At 49.9% G+C, this 19434-nt stretch overlaps 1 protein-coding gene across 1 annotated transcript in view; it reads right to left on the reverse strand.

Moving 5' to 3' along the window:
- Positions 1 to 18605, reverse strand: part of ZMAT4 (zinc finger matrin-type 4) — a 56278-nt gene extending 37673 nt beyond the window's left edge. The window contains exons 1-2 of the mRNA XM_032204239.1: positions 18483 to 18605; positions 2688 to 2789 (exon numbers count right to left, since the gene is read on the reverse strand). Of these exons, the coding sequence (XP_032060130.1) occupies positions 2688 to 2789 (102 nt within the window). The 5' untranslated portion in view covers positions 18483 to 18605. The remainder of the gene's footprint in view (positions 1 to 2687; positions 2790 to 18482) is intronic.
- Between the last annotated feature and the right edge of the window lie 829 nt (positions 18606 to 19434).

A 19434-nucleotide genomic window follows, 5' to 3' on the forward strand; every position in this document is an offset into this window, starting at 1 on the left:
CAAGGCTGGAGCCCCCTGGCAGTGCTGAGGCACCTGGATGAAGCTGGGCACGTGCCGACGGCAGGGTTTTGCCTTCTGAAGTGCTGCACTTTTCCCTGTGTCAAGGGCTGGCAGCTGTGGGCAGCATGGAGCTCTCGTACCTTCACCAACAGAGTTTTGTAAAAGAATGGTCATGTTGTGAATCCAGACATTACAGAAGTGAATATTCTCGCCATAAACTCAATTTGTCCATCTGTCCAGGGAAAAGAAACACCTTATGACTCAAGTGTCTAGCAGGAAGAATGGCCTTCTCCATTCATGTAGCAGATCCTCGGAATGAACTGCTTATGAAACAGTGTCAGAGCAAGAATTATTTGCAGAAATTATTCTCCAATAATTTTCCATGATTAATGTATGTGGGGAAATCACAGACAGCCTGTCCAGTGTCTGAATGGAAAAAGGCTAAGTTCGCCTAATAAATGATTCGCTATGTATTATTTGCTCAGGTTTCTCAGAACCAAATCCAGCTTGCATTGGGAAAGAGACTGGAGCTGCAGAAAGATTTCCAGTTTGGTTTTGCAGCCAAAGCATGGGCTGCCCACAGAGCCTCCCCATGATGTTTGGTGCCACACCAAGCCACAGCAGGGCAAATGCTGCATGCATTGACAGCATGGGGAGAAACATCCACAACGCTGCTCTGCCCATGCCCCGGTGACATCCCCCTGTGCAGATGCACCTTATGCAGCATCGCCTTCCCCAAAACCTCAGGGCAGGTCTGCAGACCCCCTGCCATGCCCGCGGTTTCCTTGCACTGGGATGTGAGCAGAACGCGCGTTCCCTCTGGGGCAGCACCCGGAGCCAATGCTCAATAGTGCCATGTCCCACAGCGAAAGGCTGCTGCAGAGGCACTGCTGCAGGGCAGAGGCACAACCAGCTTCCCATGGGGGACAGGCCAGGCCGGGCAGGGGCCAGTCCCATCCCCCCCGGCTCCCCCTATCCCTCCAGTGCCCACGCACTGCTCTGCGCCACGCGGCCCAGTTGGGTAACAGCATTGTTGTGCCGAGCATCTGCGGCGTCTGCTGGGATTTCACTGGGGATGACAAATGAGCACAACACCTCGCGCTAGAAATATACAACAGAAAAACATGTCGTTTTCCACATTTTGAAAACATCTGCTACGAATTAATGATTCAGCTCATACCTACAATTACAGACACAGAAGAAAAGAGATTGGCTGAGCACCCCACTGCTCTCACGTTGCTACTACTATTTTGCAGCAATGCTTCTGCCTCCTGTAGACCAAAATTTGGCAGCCGCACCACCCATTTACCAGGATCTGGAAGGTGTCCCTACAACTGCAGCCTTTGACTTCGCAGTGGCTGCTGTGGTCTGTGCTGCACAGAGGGCAGCCAAGGGAGTATTTACAGGAAACGTCTCAAGGAATTTGCCAAAACAGACATGTACGGTGCCTTATAAATAAATGTGCATTATTGTTGTTGTTATTTATTAATGCAGCACAGCATCCTTGGATACCATACATTGATTAAGCTTCCTGCATGTCTTCACTGGCCATACTGAGACAAGTGTCTACCCTACTATACCTACTCAAAGCAAATTTTTAGGAAAAATTCATCTTCGAGGCCTCGTAGCAGTCTGGTTCTGTTGAAATGCTGCAGACACACTTAGCTTAGCATATTCAAAAGCAAGGGCAAAATGCAGCTCAGCCACTCAGGCCCTGCAAATGCTGAAATCTGTCATCCCCAAGCTCTCCATGTTCATCACTGCTTTCTCCTGGAGTCCTCCAGGGAACACTGAACCTGTGCCAATGATCCTTTGCACATGCCACCAGCAGCACAGCCCTGCGGCACCACCAAGGCCAGTCCTCTGGTCCCCTGGGATTCGTACCATGCAAAGGGTGATCACCTGCTCGGTAATCCTTTGTGCACCACAAAAAGTGACCCTGCACCCTCCTCTTCATCTGAACATGAAGGAGAAAACCTGTTCTCTTTCGGGTTACTGCCGAGACAGCACCCAACCTGGGGACTCGGCTTGTGCTGCTGCCAGCCTCCCCAGCCTCCAGCATTGAGGCATGGGTGGCAGCAGCTCTCCTTTCCTGAAGGATTTCACAGCAGCATATCCTTCAGGAGTTTCCTCCCTTGTTTAATATGAATTTATTTAATTTTGTTTTGAAGATATGCAGTGCTGTTAATTGCTGTTCTAACATGTCTCTAATGATATACCCTTCTAATTGTTTATTGCTTGCCTACCTCTTAAGTGCTTGAACACATTCAGAAATATTAATCTATTCTCTGCACAATCAGTGATTCCTATTCAGCCAAGCATAGTGCAGCACATTTAATATAAAAACTTGAGTTTGTTTTGCTGAACTCTTAAGTGATTCCTTGCTAGCTACATTTATTTGAAAACTATATTTTATTAGAGGTCAAATTGTAGCCTGACTGCGGATTTAGGCAGGACAAAAAAATACATGCAGCAGACAACGTTGCAGTAACATTGTTCACAGAATAATGTGCCACCAACAAAACTGATTTTTAGAATTTTGAGTTTTCAAAGAGGAATTTTAAATGCTCATTTAACTTGCTTACTGGGAATACAGTAGCCAAAGCCACCCTATAAAACACGTAACTGAAAGAGGCATCGATGGAAGAGTTACACCCCAACAGACTGATTAACAAAAAGCATCCTACCTCGTAATGGGCCACGCGCTGGGACTCGGATATTAGCTGTGCGCTGCACACTTTGCAGTAACTTTCAGTGAATAATTCCTGGTCAATGTCAGATGATTTCATCTGTTCACAGCAACAAAGAGAAGAGACAACAAACAGATTTAGTTCCAAGACACAGGTAGAGCAGGGCAGTTGTATTTGATGAAGACCCCTAAGGAGACACGGGCCAAGCAACACCTGAGTTGCGGGGTTCTTCTCACAAGAACCACAAGTTCGGAGTTCCCAAGATTTTCACACAGGCAGTCTACACCGAACACACGGTCCTAGCCCTGCCAGCACCACTACCTGCTCCTTCCAGCACCCTGCACGCCCGCGGGCTCCTGCTTTGAACCGCTCAGGCGCATCGGAGCGGTGCCGTCCTCTGCCCTGTCTGCAGGGTGGTGCAGAAACAGACCAAGGTCAGAAGTAATTAGGCAGCAGTTGTCATCAATGAAACAAGAAGTGCTGCAGTTCCTCAGCCTTTAAAAATAATAAATAAATAAATGTGGATATTACGAACTGGAAGAAGATGTTTTCGAGCTGGAAGGGTGCTCTGCTGCATTTCTCAATTTAGACACTCTGCTATATTTCTCAATTTAGAAGAAGGAAATTGCTTAGGTGATTTAGCGAGCTGTGCTGTTCCCAAGCAGCTGTTTAAATATTTGTGCATTCCCCACAATTTCCAGTGAGGACACTTGCGCTTCCAAAAAGAGCTCGGTGTGTGATCTGATTCATATGAACACTTCAGTTCTCTGTTCACACCTGCTTCCTCGCCATGCAAGCAATTGCAGGTATCAGCCTCTGAACTGATAATCACAGTGTGTATCAGGAAGGTTGAGGCTTATGAAAAACTGAACCCAGGCAGAGCAAAACCCACCAGATGTAGCTTCCCATAAAGAATATTTAAAACAAAACAAAATACATAAACTGTGCAACTGAAGAGTGAAACAGAGGGCAGTGCTTTCTAACTAATGCCAAGATAAAATCTCTGTTAATTCACAATCATCACAAACCCAGGCACAATGCAGACTGATAATTCAGTTTTTATAGTGCTTATTCCACTGACTGGGAAGAAAAGTATCATGGTAATAATCAGGTTATGATACCTCACCAGCAGAAAAGCTGCAGGGTTTGGGGACACACCAGAGCTCTGGGGCTGCTGGGTCCAGCTGTGCGGGGTCAGGATGGGACAAGGAAGCTCCGTGGGCTTGGCTGCTGCCAGCCCGCTGCAGGTGGCTGCACCACAACCCACACACACTGCAATCTCAGGAGCATTAAGGTATGTGTTACGGGTGTTTTATAAAAACAAGCAGCTGAGCAGACACCTGAGGGTCTCAGCCTGGCTCTCACCCCCAGCCCCATGAAAAAGGTTCACTTTGATGTTTGTGATCTACCAGACAAAAGATACAAACCACAGAGCTCTTCTGCTGGTGCCCTCCCGCTCTGATTCTGCAAATCACTTGCTTGTTTTCCCTTGTTCTCTGCCTGGGTTTAATCTTCATTTACTCTGTCTAGAGAACTGCTGTACTGCGAAACTTTCAAAGACACCAAAAGATCCTTTTAGGAGTACAAGAAGTGTTGCAAAATTGCATCAAAGGCAAAATAAAATGGGAAAAAAAAAAAAAAAAAAAAAGAAAAAAAAAAAAAAAACACTCAAAAATACAACAGATTGACACAAAACAAACCAAAGAATCTCATTAAATCTTAATCCAGCATCCAAGATAGAGGCATGTAATATCATTTTCATCTGCATGCAGTTCGCAATGCTCACAGTATAAACTCTCATTGCAAAAATCAGATTAAATCAAAAGCTGCTCAGTATTACCTTAGCCCTGCATGATCTGATAACAGATCCTGGGTCTACACCCAAGCATTCACGCAAGCATTCCACTGCCAGCACCCATGTGTACAAATCACCTTTGCAAAGCTACCACGAAAACGCAGACAGCCTGAGAACAAGTTTAAACTCAAGTACCAAACAGACTTTGACCTGTCCCAAATAAATATAATCGAAATGCAAAAATCCCCTTCCTTTCTCACTATGCCATTTAATTGCCTCTCTGCTGCTAGAGAGCTCTCACACAGCTTTACTGCCCAGAGTGCCTTTCTGAGGACTGACATTATATTTGGCTGGTGCAAGCTGCTAGCTCTGAATAAAGCTTTTATGTTTGGTGGCTGCTAGCTGGGTCCTTTGCCTTTTTTTTTTATATATATATATATTTTTTCTGTACTGTTATATTTTCCCTTCAAGGATAACATGCTGTAGCAGGACATCAAAAGGGCATCAAGTTAATATGCAGCAAAGCAGACAGATGAAGACCTCTCCATGCCAAGTAAACCAGGGTCATCACTCCATTGTGGGGCCCAGGGCTGGTGTTCCCTGGGAGCCTGTGCAGAGCCTGCAACAATGCAAGAGCCAAGAGGGGCCTGTCTGCTTCCTACAGAGGGATTCCTACAGAGATCCCATAATGGCAGCAAGGTAACCACAGGTGGCCTGCTGATGGCATCTGTGCATAACTGCAAGGGCTCCCGTCTGCAGCAAAAGGCAGATTCCAGACATGCAGACATGAAGCCTTGAAAAAAAAAAAAAAAAAAAAAAAAAAACAGCTTTGTTGTGTCACTACCTGACCTAAAAACAGTGCTTTCTCAAGCTCGAGAAAAGCTCCTTTCCTTCCCCTCCTCTTGCCTTGTTTCAGATACACTCTACTTTATTGTTTTGTGGGTCAATGCCAGCAGTGATTTATTAACTTCTTCCACCTGCAAGTGTCATAAAGGGAGTTCATAAGCAATTAATATTTAAGTATTCCTAATCGCTTAATTCCATTTTAACTCTTGCTGCCGACAAGTGCCTAACAGTTCCCAGAACTGACTAGTCTTGGCTGATCTTCACGACATAACCTGTCTGTCAGGAGGCAGAGTGGAAACAAGGCTTTTCTGCACCAGCAGCCTCCAGCCCGTCTGGGGCTGCAAAGTTCCGCACGCCTCCAAGATGCTTGAGGAGAAGCTGATGCTGAGCAAGGAGGGATGTGTTCCCTGCTCACTCTCAAAGGCTTTTCTTGCTGAGAGCTGAGGAATTAATGTGTGATTCGCACCCTCACCAGCCGGACTCAACAACTCAGCCAAGTGGAAGCACTTGGACTGCACACCAAGGTCTAAGTACCCAAAACTCTTCGCACCTTCCTCTGGTAGAGACAGGAGCAGTGGTGCCCCCACCACAAACACTGCTCACCTCGCCCACCTTGCCTCCTCTTCTTGCAGTGGGTTTATGATTTATTATTTCCTCTCGCATCGGTGCTTGAGATTTGGAGTCCCTCCTCCCCACTGCTGATCAATAACCTCTGCACATGTCAGCTCAGCGCCTCCAGAAGTGGCAAACTGTCATAAGAGACTTCATTTTGAATACCTTGTGCCATATGGTGGCGATTCTTCTCAGCAGTTTCAGTGACTGTAACAGCATAATGAAAATCAATTTGATGGGGCGGACTCCAGTTTCTGGCAACAGCTAGAAAGATGCTAACTGAGTTGCACTAAATTTTAGAGGAGAGCAATCCACATATTGACATCAGAGACATACTCAAAGCTGAATTGCCTCCTTAAGGAGGTGTGTTGCACCAGGCACAGGCATGTGCTGAATCTGTGCCTGTCACGAAGGACAATGATGGAAGTGAACCTGCAATAAAAGCTTCTGCAACCCAGACCCAGCTGGGACAGTGAGACCACTGCTGCCCAGGCCCAGAGAGCCAGCTGGAAGCCGCGAGCTGTGGCCCTCCCTTGCTGCTGTGGCAGCTCTCAGCTTGTCCCTTCGGCACAGCAGCCGAAGCACAATCTGCAGTCACTGCTAGCAAATACTTCCCTTGTGTTTCTGGTAAATACTTTTGTGATCTCCTCTCAGGCAATCTTCCCCCAGCAAGCTGCTTCTATTTTTATTATTGCACACCCCCTGTTATCAAATGTTTCGCCCCCTTTTTAAGCAATGAGCTCATTAGAGTAGGGAGAAAAAAAAAAGAAAAAAAAAAAAAAGCTCTTTTAATAACAGCAATTTCACAAATCGTAGCAAATGTTCCAGAGTAACTGGCCCATATTCCAGCTCTTAAACATGAATGTTTTTTCTTATTCCAAGTTTTGCCTTTTATATCCCTTCACAGACTACCCTTGGTAATTTCTACTGTCAATTATTTCCATATTTCAACAACAATAAACAGAAAAACACGATAAACCCAAAAAGCTGCAGACGACTTCACGTCACTTCAGGGCAGGGAGTTTGAAAATGCAGCACCATCCTCAGCCTAACCAGTCTGTTGTCAAAAGCAGTCGGCTTGCAGCTTTTCCAAATGCTCTGCCTTCAAGTGCCCGCACTGGCAGCTCCCACAGCACTTAGAGCAACGGCTCAGAGGGGGACACGTTAAATGGAGACAGCAAATAAAGGAGCTAAATCTGAGATCAGAGACAAATCCCTGGGTAACTGCTGCCTAAACTTTACAACACACGCCTCAGGTATACATATAGAAGGTACAGGCAAACATCAAAGAGGTCGCTCCCTTAGCTGCTGCGACCACTGACCTGCCAGCCCCGTGCATCCCGCCTCTCCTTCCCTGCAATGTGGCCCCACAGACCTCAGGGTCTGCTTCTGCATCATCGTTTAGCCAGCACATATTAGGGACTTGGGAGCGCGCCGGTCCCATGGGTTTGGTCCACCCGTGGTGTTCAGCACACTGAGGTGCATTTTGTGCTGTGCCCACTGGTGGCGTGGGGCACAACCACCCTGTGCTGGGGTGTGCGGGAATGCTTTGTTCTGAGCCCAGCCACAGAGGTGCTATCTGATCACCTGCTTGGTGTGATGCACAACGCATTTCTGCACAGGCTCATTTTTCATACGTGCAACCAAGGACAAGGAATGCTACACGATAAAGCACTGAATTCAGCAACTTGGTTTCTTGCAGTCAAGAGGGGAAAAAAAAATATGGTCCTTTATCCAATTTACTCTCAAGGGCTTTAATCACCTTTCCCAGAATTAACAGCTTCCGAAACCTCTGTATTGAAGAACGAGAGAAGTGACAATTGAGCATGTGCATGAATGCCAAATGCAAAGAAGCTAAAAATTAAACGCCCTGATTTTCATGTTATGATTTGTGGCTTTTGCTGCTGTCACTCTCCCATGGATTAACATCTCGTGTAACACTTCCTGTTATCTTCAGTTGTTTAATTTGTCTTGGAATTAAAAAAAAAAAGTCTTTGCTAATAATTAATGTGCTTTCAGCAACTGTGTCACTGCGCTTACAAGGCATCTGAAGAAATGCAAAATACGGCCTTTTGAAGTGCCTTATTTCACAGCACTATCGGCACAATGGATGGTTGAGCCCATTCCATGAGTTCAATTCTCCTCAGGCTCTTATCACCCCAAGACAGGAGCGCTCTGGGCACTGGAGACCACAGCAGCTCCAGCGTAGAGAGCACCAATGGCCACCAAGGGGGTGGGCAGGGGGAGCAGGCAGCTCGCAGCCATCCCTGCTGCTGGCTTGCCCCAGCGAAGACCAGCAGGCAGGATGGGATTTCACATCCCACTGCCACCATGGGGCCCGCAGCCCACCCTGAGCCTGGGGCAAGATGCTCGATTTCACGGTCATGGGCTCGGTGCAGGGGGATTTGCAGCCTCCGCCTGTACGAGCACCTGAACCAGCCTGTGCTGCTCTGCAGCCCCAGCAGAAGTGGGATGTGGGCACCTGGAAAACCTCACATCCTGGCAGTGACAGCAGCATGTCGTGTCCCTAACCAGCAGCAGCCCAGCATGAGCCACATCCTGGAGGACGTGCATGCCACTTTCAGCTTGCCCTGTTCTGCCAAACCAAGGACGCTCTGAGTCCCTCAAGCTGTGCTGCACATCTGCCCACATCTCCGCCACGCTTCACCTTCCCTGCAGTTCTTTCTTGGCTCAGGGTTCATCCACCATCTCCCTACTCCCCTCCCCTGAAATCCTCTCCAGAGTCAATTTGCTTCACTTCTGCATTCAGCCTTTGATGCATTTTGACACGCTTTATTGGAGCTTTGAAAATCAGAACAAGATTGTGTGTGGCATGAGCCGGGGAGCAGGAGAAATCCTGCACGTGTCTGCTGCATGTGTCAAAACAGAGAGGAAAGGCTGAGGAGAGTGACACGGAGGAGACAGAGTCTCACTGCGGGCAGGAGTCCCAGCCTGAGCACCCCACACACCCAGCTCTGCGTGACTTCCCCCAGCACAAGCAGCTCCTTGCTGGGACCCACCTCGACGTCTGCCAGGACAAAGAAAGGGGCAGCAGAAGGACAGCAGCAGCGTCCTGTCAGCGGATGGTGAAGATGACTTTGAAAGGAGCCTGGGAGCTGCCAGGCCGTGCCCTCTGGCTGGGGAAAGCCACAAGTTGTGGGCGATGCCTTCCAGGCAGAAAAGCAGCAAAGGCAGCACTCAGCACCTGTGGGAGCGAACAGCAGAGACGCCAGCTCCTGAGCAGCAGTAAAAATCCAGCCAGTGCCTTTTTGACCTACTGCCTGCCTGAGGTGGGAACAAAGGGTGAGACAAAGAAACTACAGGCACGCAGACTTGAGAGCAAAGGAAAGAGCCGTGCATGCAGCAGAGAGCAAGCCCTCCGTGCCATGAATTGCTGCAGGGGGTGACGGAGGTGGGATGCTGCCAAGTTTCAAGGGAGCTACACTGCAGTTTTGAGAGTGACACCATCTCTTCCCTACAAATGTGTGTATCCGGTTATACACATGAATTATTTTGATTATTCACACTATATGGTGTGGCAGGATTTAATTGCAAACATGTGCTGACTTGAATAAAAATATATTTTAAAAGAAGATTGATATATTGTGCCCGATTTACTAGAGTTTGTAGGGACAGAACTAAGAGCAACCACATTTTCTGTCTCAGGCCATTCGTTCTGTGTCCTGCACACTTCAAGGACGAGGCTTTGGCACTTGCCCCAGAGCAGCCCAGTGGCACAGCTCAGCCCTTGGCAACCCAGAAAAGTTCTCAGAAGAAGGGGTTAAAGCAGGCTTTGGCAGGGGCTGCACTCTGAGGGAGAAGGGGCTGATGCAGCCAGATGGCAGGGGGAGAGGACTCGCACCAGGATGCAGGAAACCGGGCACCTCCCAGACCTGGCACCTCTCTGCAGACACAGATTCCCCTTGAGGGAGCCCTGGCCAAGCCCCACCTTGGGGACGAACCCTGCTCCGACACAGCCTGGCACAAAGGCGCAGCTCTTTCCCTTCTGACCCCCTCCACCACCACCCGGGGCTGCATTTCTGGCCGCTCCGAGCCGTGCTGCAGGCAGCAGCACAGTCGCTGCTCTGGCCCCCCAAGGGACCGCAGCCCCTCCGGCATCGCGGGCGTCGCGGGGCTGGCAGTGCGCGGGTGCAGTGAGGCGCCTGGCGGGATGGCATGCTGCGGAGCCAGGGCTACCATGTGATGCTCGTGGTTGTCATGGAGACGGTGGTTTCTCAGGAAAAGATGCAGAAATAGGCTCTGCGCCTCCCTGGAGGGCAGCTGGTGCTGCCAGGCTGCCCAGCCCCGGGGCACGGTTTTGGGCTGCCCAGCCCCAGGTGTCAGGGCCGTGCTGCAGCGCAGAGCCACGCTGGCAGAGAAGCCCCTGAGCAGCTCCCATGTGCGATGTTCTGCGGCGATTGCCATCAGGATGCCACCTTTATTTTTGGATAAGCAGGACCTACTTTTTGCCGTTGCTCCCTAATAATGTACAAAACGGTAGGAAGCGAGTGAAGCTGAATCCCGTGCCTGCAGCTCGTAGCCTCTGGTGCTTTGCATAATCAGGGCTTGTCAGTCCCCATCAGCTTCAGCTCAGAAACCCAAGAGGCAAAGCCATGTAAGGTGGCAATGAGCTTAGGAGAATCCTTTGGAGAACAAATCTGTCCATCACTGATGAGGATTATTTTAATACTGGATTCCTTGATAAAAGTCTGCGTATGCTGGCCTCACTGACTAAGCTACAGCATCTCTTGCAGAAAACAGCTTCAGTCTCAACACCACCAACCCCAAATCAGTTTAATGTCACTGCTTGTTTGCCAATGGCACTAAAAGCTGCCTGTCCAGCACAGGTTAACAAAGTTAGTGACAGCAGAAGCAGAGATGCTCCCGGTTCTCCTGGTTCCCCCACCTGTCTATGACAGCCGATATTTGCCAGCCAGAGCTGCAGCACCGAGGGACCCTGAGTGGACCCAGCCTCCTGTGGCAGCCCACGTCCCAGCACCCCGCACAGCAAGGGTCAGCAGCTGCCCTTCTGTCTGCACACCCCGGGGTGCATGAGCACATCCTCCTGCTGCCCCAGGAACCCACGGATCTGCGGTGCAACGCCACTCCAGACTGTGGCTGTCAGTGTATTTTATTGTGCTGGCTGCTGCAGGGCATGGGGACAGTTCAGGCCACTTTTGTGGGCAGAAGGATTTATAAGAGCCCAAGCCTTCCCGAGGTAGCCAAGCAGCACTGGCTGGAACCCTCGGCTCTCGTAATGACTGATGGACTCCATTCCCTTCAGCTACAGCTCCCTTGCTGTAGCAGAGCTTTTCATAATCAATGAAGTGATTTAGAAACCAGACAGCAGGAATGCAAATGCTGTGCATCTTGGTCCCCTAGTTATCATGGAGCAGCTAAACTTCTGGCCTAAATTAATTGCACTTCCAAATTCCACATCCTCTAAAGGGTATCAGCAGATTTCATTAAACTTCTTCATATTATCATATAATCTGTCAATTAACTTTGCATACAACAGCAAACAGCAATGAGCTTTATCTCAAGTAAAACATAAGACATTTACATCCCTCCTACAGCTCTTTCTTTTTCTTTGTCTATCTTTGATTCTTAAAAAATTCTTTTGTTTGCATTTGTGCATTCTTTTGAGAAGCAGAAACATCTCACATGCTCATCCACAGAGAACAGAAGCAAGCTGGACTTCAGACCTGCCTTGTATTTGGTATCATTTCAGCAAGCCACTCAGATAATCCATGCTGCATTTTCCCCTCTGGAAGAAAAAAAAAAAAAAAAATAATAATAATAAAAAAAAAACACAACACTACTCCACTATTCTCTCCCTCATCACCAGATGAGCAATGAGAAATGGTTAATCAATGCCCATTGTATTACTCCAGTTCCTCATGTGAAAGGGTCTCCAGAAATGCAAACTGTTCTATTTTTGTCAGTGAGAAATTAAACTTCTGTTGCAGAATGACCAGAGTCAGGCAGGCTCCAGGCTGGGCATTGCCTGCTCCATCCAGAAAGGGAGCTGACACCAGGGGTTGGAAAGGTCTCCTTCTCTCTGCATAGTCTGAGGACTCCTATTACTAAAGGATTTATCAGCCATCCTCCGTGGTACTGAGAAACAACAGAAAGGCATTAAATCAGGTGGATGTGCTTCACAGAACTTCCGTTTTCAAGGTGGGGTTGTGAGTTATCCTTCAGTCATGGCCATCAGACTTCTTCTGTCACAAAAAAAAAAAAAAAAAAAAAAAAAAGTAAGGCTGAAAGAGTTTTTCGTATGTTCTGCAAAACCAAAAAAAAATCCATGAGGTTTGGCAGATGGAGGGGTACAACTGCTCTTGTATTGCTCACACAGGTCCAATACCTCTAAAAAGGTGCAGCCTTCTCCAAAAGAGCAGGCTACAGAGACGTTCTGCAGTAAAGACACAAACCAGAAGCTGAGAGGTCAAGACCTGGCAGCAGCAGATTTCTGAGAAACAGGAAAGCATCCATCAGGTTACACCAGCTTCCCAGAGCAAAGCCTCATCTGGCACAGTCAGGGCTGCAGAACAAAACGCTCCTTAAATCGTGGCTTATTCCTGGGAAGACTCTATGCAGCGGGGCTCAACATGACCTGCTCAAACTGCCACGGGTGACATGAAGCAGCCCCGTGACCCCTCAGCACAGCAGCAATGAAACTCGCTCAGCTTGGGAACCTGAAAGCCTAAAATGCTGGGTTGAAATGGTGGTGACAGTGCCTGTCAGTTATAAGGAGAAAATAACAGGTAACAGACCCCCAGGCTCCATGTGGCTCCTGCCCCTACCATGCCCTGTGCACTACAGCCGAGCCTTTGGAAACTGGGTGGATTAGTTATTCCTACAATTAGAAGTATCATGAGGCACCTCTGGTGGCAAAAACTAATACTGTGATAAACTTGTATAACTGCTCAATATTTTCAAATGAACAGTTGGATCCAGTTGTCATCTTGATGCTTCCATCGTTGACATTGTAAGGTGGAAAATACAAAACTGACTAATTAGTTTTCGTTTTAAGTCAAGCCAGGCACTGGCTGCCAATGGCACGCACTGCCACTGAAGCCAAGAGCTCTGCAAAATCCATAGGGGCAGTGAGCATGTATGTGGAAAATGCCTGCACCCCGTGATGTAAAGCCAGACCAGGGAGCAGATCTGGCATCCCACAAACTGGGTTGCACAATTTGACACCAACATTTTGACATTTTTTGCATGGTTGTAAGGAAAAAAAACACATCAACTGCTCTAGTCTTCTGCTGGCTTGCAAAGAGGGCACGAATGCATGCACACACCCGGGAGCAAAGCCGACATTTCGAGGCACAGGACAATGGGCAGCCCTGTCGTGCTGCACCCACACCAGCCTGAACACAGCACACCAGCTCAGAGAGGCCGGGCAAGGTTGTGCCTCTCTTACTAACACTGTCAGCTCATATGTGCTTATTATATTTCAAATAATAGAGGAGCTTGCACAGCATCCTGTACAACAGGGGCTTTAACTGATTAATTTACGGCTTCAAAAGCAGTGGGTGTTCAATTCCATCCCATTCCCGGGGTTTCTGACAAGCTGCTCCGGGTGCTGAAGATCCAGCGTTCGGAGTTTTTCCCATTTTCTTTATGTAATTTTGAAACCGGTGCCTGCTGAATATTAGCAGCTAGCTGCTGTGTGTCGTGTCTGTAGCTGTACCCTTCAAGACAGCTTTAAATACCAATGTCTCACTTTGCCACCAAGTCCACCCACTGTTTTTAAGTGGCTGGATCAAATTTAGGAGCAGTTTCAAGTTCACACTGCAGCTCCCTGTGCCTCCCAGCACTGATATCACTTTTCATGAGCCACACGTGCAGCTCCATCGCACCCAGCTCCCAGGCAGCCAGGGCCCAGGTCGGGGCGCACACCAATGGTGTCTATGTGATCTATAAGCAAGCAGATCAAAGGGGGAGGCGAGCGGCACCTCCTGAGCCTCACGTGCAGAAACTGGTCCACTGGAAAGGTTTATTAACACTCTCCTGCCTTAAGGATTTGTTTCACCAATAAACGCATAATGGCAAAAAGCAGGTCCAAGCTTAACTGCATCTTCTACCCCATTTCCCCTTTAGCAAGTCAAGATAAACATATTTATGCTTTAGAATTAAAGAGAGTGATACCTCTTTCCAAATCAGGTTGCTGAGGGCCCTGTCTACAGCTCTGTGCTGGCATTTCCAGGCTCTCCCTCCCTGCACAAGTGGCACGGATCAAAGGAGCCCTTTGAAGTGCTGCTGCCTGCCAGCCCCGCAGGGTGAGCTGGGCTCGGCATTTTGCCTCGCCCTGGAAGGCAGATAAAGACCAGAGCCACCAGCAGAGCCCACCTCCTGCCTCCCCTCGCCCTGCAGGCACCATGGGGGGACAGGGCTGGACCCTGCATCCCTCCCAGTGGGAGGCTCCGCTCTGCCTTGGGGGCCCTCATCATCTACCACACACCCACCTGCACATCCCTCATGGGACCTGGCACCAGCATCGTTTTGGTAACCAGTCCCAGGCCCTGCATCCATCGCCACACCACATGGGGATGAACCGGGGGTGCACAGCCCCAGCAGGTCAGATGGATGGCTCACCGGGATGCTGGCTCCCTGGGGAATGAGAAACCCCCAACCCTGTGTGTCACCAGATCTGCCAAGTCTTTGGAAAATTCCTAGGACTGAACCTTGCACACATGGGCAAAATGCTGCCACGGGGCGAATGCTGCGCTGCATGCGTGAATTCACCCCACACACAGTGACAGCCAGACCGGGCTGAGCGCTGGCATCTCCTGCCAGCACAAAGGCTGTCAAGCATTGCACAACAGGCAAGTTTTAATATTGAGAATATTCATCTCCAGCCATTTCTAGTTAATGGAACAAAACAAACTGTCGAGAAAAATGGGAACATTACAGTAAAAACAACAACAAATTAAACCCTAATGCAATTAGAGAGCAATTAGGGATCTATCCTCTGGGAGCATTTTGGAACTCAGGGTCTTTCTCAAAATCTGATCTCTCTGCAACTTTATTTCCTTCTAATTAATAAAACACGATGCGAATGGCATGGCTCCCCCCAGCCCCTGCATAATGCCATCTTCCTGCTTGGCAGGAGTAGAAGGTGGTGGCAGGTAGAAGCATTCACACCTCTGAGCTTAGGAGAAATGCAGCTGTCAGCAGAATGCGGAGCAAAGGCAGTGAGAACAGAAATCACTGCGTGCATCTGTTGCAAGGTGACCAGAAACGCAAAGACCCAAACACTCTCCTGCAAGAGACAGGCTGAGTAGGCATGAGCAGAGAGCAGAACATTACTGACCTCTAGAAAATCCTTTTTTTTTCCCCATGCACAACTTCTACAAAAGCCACAGCCCAGAATAATAGGCATTTAGTTCCTCTTGACTTTCTAAACTTACCCACATCTGCTGACAGATAAGCACCCGCTTATCCAAATTGCTCGAGTATGCTGCAGAAAGAAGCAGGAGAGCCTTTGGGCATTGGTGTATGCTGCATCCTGCCCAGGGCACAAGGGGCTTTCAGCAGCCCTCAGGTGCCACACGACCTGAGAACTTAGAAGAACTTAAAGGAGGGGGCAAAGATGCAGCATCCCATTTAGCCAGCATCTCTCCAGTCTCATGCACAAGCTGCCTGAAGGTCACAGCTGCAAAACCAACATAGCAATGCCTAGCTCCGTTAAACCTTCCTTTAGCAGATGCAAATACAGCAAATTTCGCTATGGAGGAGAAGGTGGCACAGCCTGGGGGAAAACCTTCCCCTTGTTTCCCAAAACTGCCGCTATTCCTGGGATAGGCTCTTCTGCACTACACGACTTCTGTACCTTTCAGCAAAGGGCGTTTTTCAGACATTGTAAGGAATAATAAAACTTCCATATGTTGCTGTCAGGAGGACAACTGCCTCTGCACCCATCAGAGGATGGTACCCGAACAGTGGAGGGAGATTGGACCCCTGAAGTTTATGTATTTCTGTACCCAAATCCACCCTGGGAATGTTGGTGGGCAGGTTTTGGCCTAGAAATTGGCCCACTTTTCATCTCCCAAGACAGTTCTGGGTTTCAAGTCCCACCCTTCTCGGTAGGAGCTCAACCCAGATAAGGCATGACACCCAGCCCTGAGGCTACCCGGGCAGCCCTGCACAGCCAGGACAAGCCCCTGGCAGCACTGGCCTTGCCTGGACACCTCAGGCTCCTCAGCAATTCCCCTGCATGGGGAGATGATAAATCCATAACTGGGCTAGCCCGGCCATTCATGCTCCCACATAAACCTCTGGGCATGGAGAGGGGGCATCACTGAGGACAGGGCTGCGCAGCTGGGAGCGAGGTGCTAAGACAGCAAGGATCATCCCTGCAGCAATCCCGCTACAAACTGGAAGCAGCAATTACAACGGATCCTGGCAAATAACAGCAAAATGCCTCCACACACATAGAGGACAGCTTTCCAAGAAGGGTTAGTTTGCAACACCATGAATAGCTCAGGAAACCTGTCGGGCTGTATGTGCTGCAGCACACCTGAGGAAGCGGAGATGCAGCAAACTGTTCAAACTGTTCTGCACTTTCTGTGATTCCAGCACAGCGAGCAGAGCAGGGCAGCAAAGCACAAGGGAGGGAGGTTGGAATTGTGAGGAAAGTTAAAAAAGGCCAACGCAGACCAGAGTAAAGTGACTTCTGAAACATATGTACCCAGGTTGGCCAGGTACACACAGAAATGCAGGGCTAACCACTACACAGGGACAAGGATTAATTATTTGGAGTGACTCAGAAGTGACTAAGGCTGGTCAGAAAAAAACAGTTGGGATGGGGGGAAATCAAGCCAAGTTTTAGAACACAGTCCCACTCAGGGATGTGACGGGAAGGCAGCATCCTCCCCAGGGAAAGAGATGCAGAAGGCACCAAAGCAGGTGCAGGGTCACGGGGGTTAGGAGGTTTCTGATCGATAGGTCTACTCTCCTAGAGGGAAAAAAATAAAAAAATGTCCTGCCCTCACCATTTCTGACAAAAGGGGGGGGGGGGGAGAGACCCTTTTGTTTTTTTTACCCTAAAAAGCTCCTGCTCTGCCCCTTCCTACAGTAGATGAGTCACTGTCTAGCAACCTTTATCAAAATATCTCTTACAAAATTGTTTATATCGAGTCACTGCCACTCCCACCCCACAGCACAGTACCAGGGAAGCCACAGGAGACCCCCATCACCGTCCCTTTCCTGTGCAATGACGAGAGCCTGAAGCAGGTCCCCCTCTGCCCATTGCCCCCGCCACCCCACTCCAGCTCAGCTGTGCCCCATGGCTCCCCTGCGTTCCCCTCTCACATTTCAGGGACGGTTGTTTGTGTTTTGCAGATGGATAGCACGTGCTCATACGAGAGCCATCAGCACAACCTCATGCAGAAAATGCAAACTGGTGATTTTTTACTGTCTACTCAAGGCTTCGCAAACCTTGTTCTGCGCCCAATGACGCACACTAAGGTCACTCCAGCACCAGAGGAGGGCAAAAGGAGCATGTGGCTGCCTGAAGGGCAGTGATCAGGGAGATCCCATCAGGAGCTGACAGGCACTGCTCAGGTCAGGTATTACTAGTCAATGGGTATGGATCACCAGCAATTCAGACGTCTCAGGAGTCATTACAAAAGATCTTTCAGGCAGCCCCAAACAGCAGGCACCTGGCTCGTGCTGCATGAGGGATGGACAGAGCTCAGGCTCTTGGACCTATGGACAGCCCTGGTGCAACACGTGTGGTCAGCCAGCCCCAGGGGACGCAGACCGAGCCCCTTCTCCAGCAACAGCCGCCGGCATAAGTTTGCAGCTGCTTTCCCTGCGGGCTGCTGCAACGAGCCTGTTCGGGGCTGCCCCAGCGTCAGCAGCCCCAGCCCTACCTCCCTGGAAACCCACTTTTGCTCTCTAAGTGGGGCTGGCTCGGGAAGTTCTCCAAACTTCACAAGCAGCAGAGAGAGTAAGCTGTTTTTCTGCATCTGCAGCTATCCACACTTTCATCTGCAGCCCGAGGAGCTTGCTTTCCCAAGCAGGGCTGTGGGAAATACTGCACAAAGACCTTTCGGTAAAAGCACCCCGAGTTCCCGCTGGCCACCCAGCCTGGGAGCTGCCTCACTGGGGAAGCCCTCGCCAAGGGGCCCGCTCGGCTTTGGCCACCTGCTAACAGGTGGATGCCTCGCTCACTAAAACCACCACCAGGAAAGGACCCTGACAGCCGGCAGGCATCCGAATCACGAGCACACCGTGTGCCAGCCACCTCTGACCTCCCCCCGCGGCACGAGGACAGCACAGCGGGTGCCAGGCTGGCCCCTGAGCCCAGGCTCTGCTGTGGCAGCAGTGCCTGCAGCACCGAAACCGCCCCAGCCGCCTCCTGCACCTGGCACCTCATCCCGGCAGCGCAGCGCATCACCTCCCACTGCTCTCCCACAAGCACTGTTACCTCACAGCTCTGATTTCCCAATAAACTTTCCTCCAACTCTAATCAACACAGATCCAAGCAACAAGCAGCACACAAGCCGGGAGGGAGGGGGCAGTACCTTCACGTCGCTGGTGGGGCTGGCGCACAGAGGATATCGCAGCTGCTCCAGCGATGCTGCCGGGGAAGGAGCACACTGGAGTTGCAATTGCAGCTCTCCTCTCCCCACGACCAGATCTCGCAGCCGTCCAGACCAACTGTGCTGGAAAGGCACTCGGCGATCATCTGCTGGAGCTCCAGCTCCACCCCTAGCAGCAGCGATTGGCTCTGTGGTGCTCTGCAAGGCTGCACTGGCCTCAGCAGCCTCCCTCCGGATCCAGCTCCTACTATCATCAGGAGCTTCCCCAGAACCAATTTCCATGGCCCAAGGCAGGCCCTGGTCTTGGGGCAGGCTTGGCAGGTCAGGGGGAGGCAGAGCTGCCCAGCTTCACGTGGTGCAGCCTAAATCAAAGCACCTGGGAGGGATTTTCCTTACTACGAGAATATAAGGATGTGCAAATCTGATTTGTAGGGCAGAGGCTGTGAAGGATATCGCAGGCTCCAGGGGAAATATATTTAATTCCAGTTTCACACTTTTGCAGATGACGCACTTATTTTAGTACCCTGGGTTTATGCAGCAAACACACCTTGCACCACAGGCTCCTGCCATGCGTAGCATTGGGCTAGCACAGGAGGCAAGCCCCGCACACAGAGATGAAGGGCAGGAGCAGCTTTCTCCAAGCAGTAACTGGAGGTGAGCAGGTAACAAGGGGAATGTCCTGGGTTCACCTCCAGCCCAGGATTTCCCTTGGCCAGGACGGATGGGATGCAGAAGCCATGGAAGGCCAGGGGCAGAGGAGGGCAAGGCAACAAAGAGGGGAAGGAGAAACCAAGGGGTTGCAGAGCCCTGCAAACCATCTGCAATGAGGACACCATTCCTAATGCAGCACCATGCTCACAAGCCCACAAGCACAGGGGTCTGTAATGCACAGCCAGGCTTAAACAAAATAGATCTCCTCTCTCAGAAACCAAGT

Source organism: Aythya fuligula, chromosome 27 (genome assembly GCF_009819795.1).
Source record: "Aythya fuligula isolate bAytFul2 chromosome 27, bAytFul2.pri, whole genome shotgun sequence".
NCBI classification, from domain to species: domain Eukaryota; kingdom Metazoa; phylum Chordata; class Aves; order Anseriformes; family Anatidae; genus Aythya; species Aythya fuligula.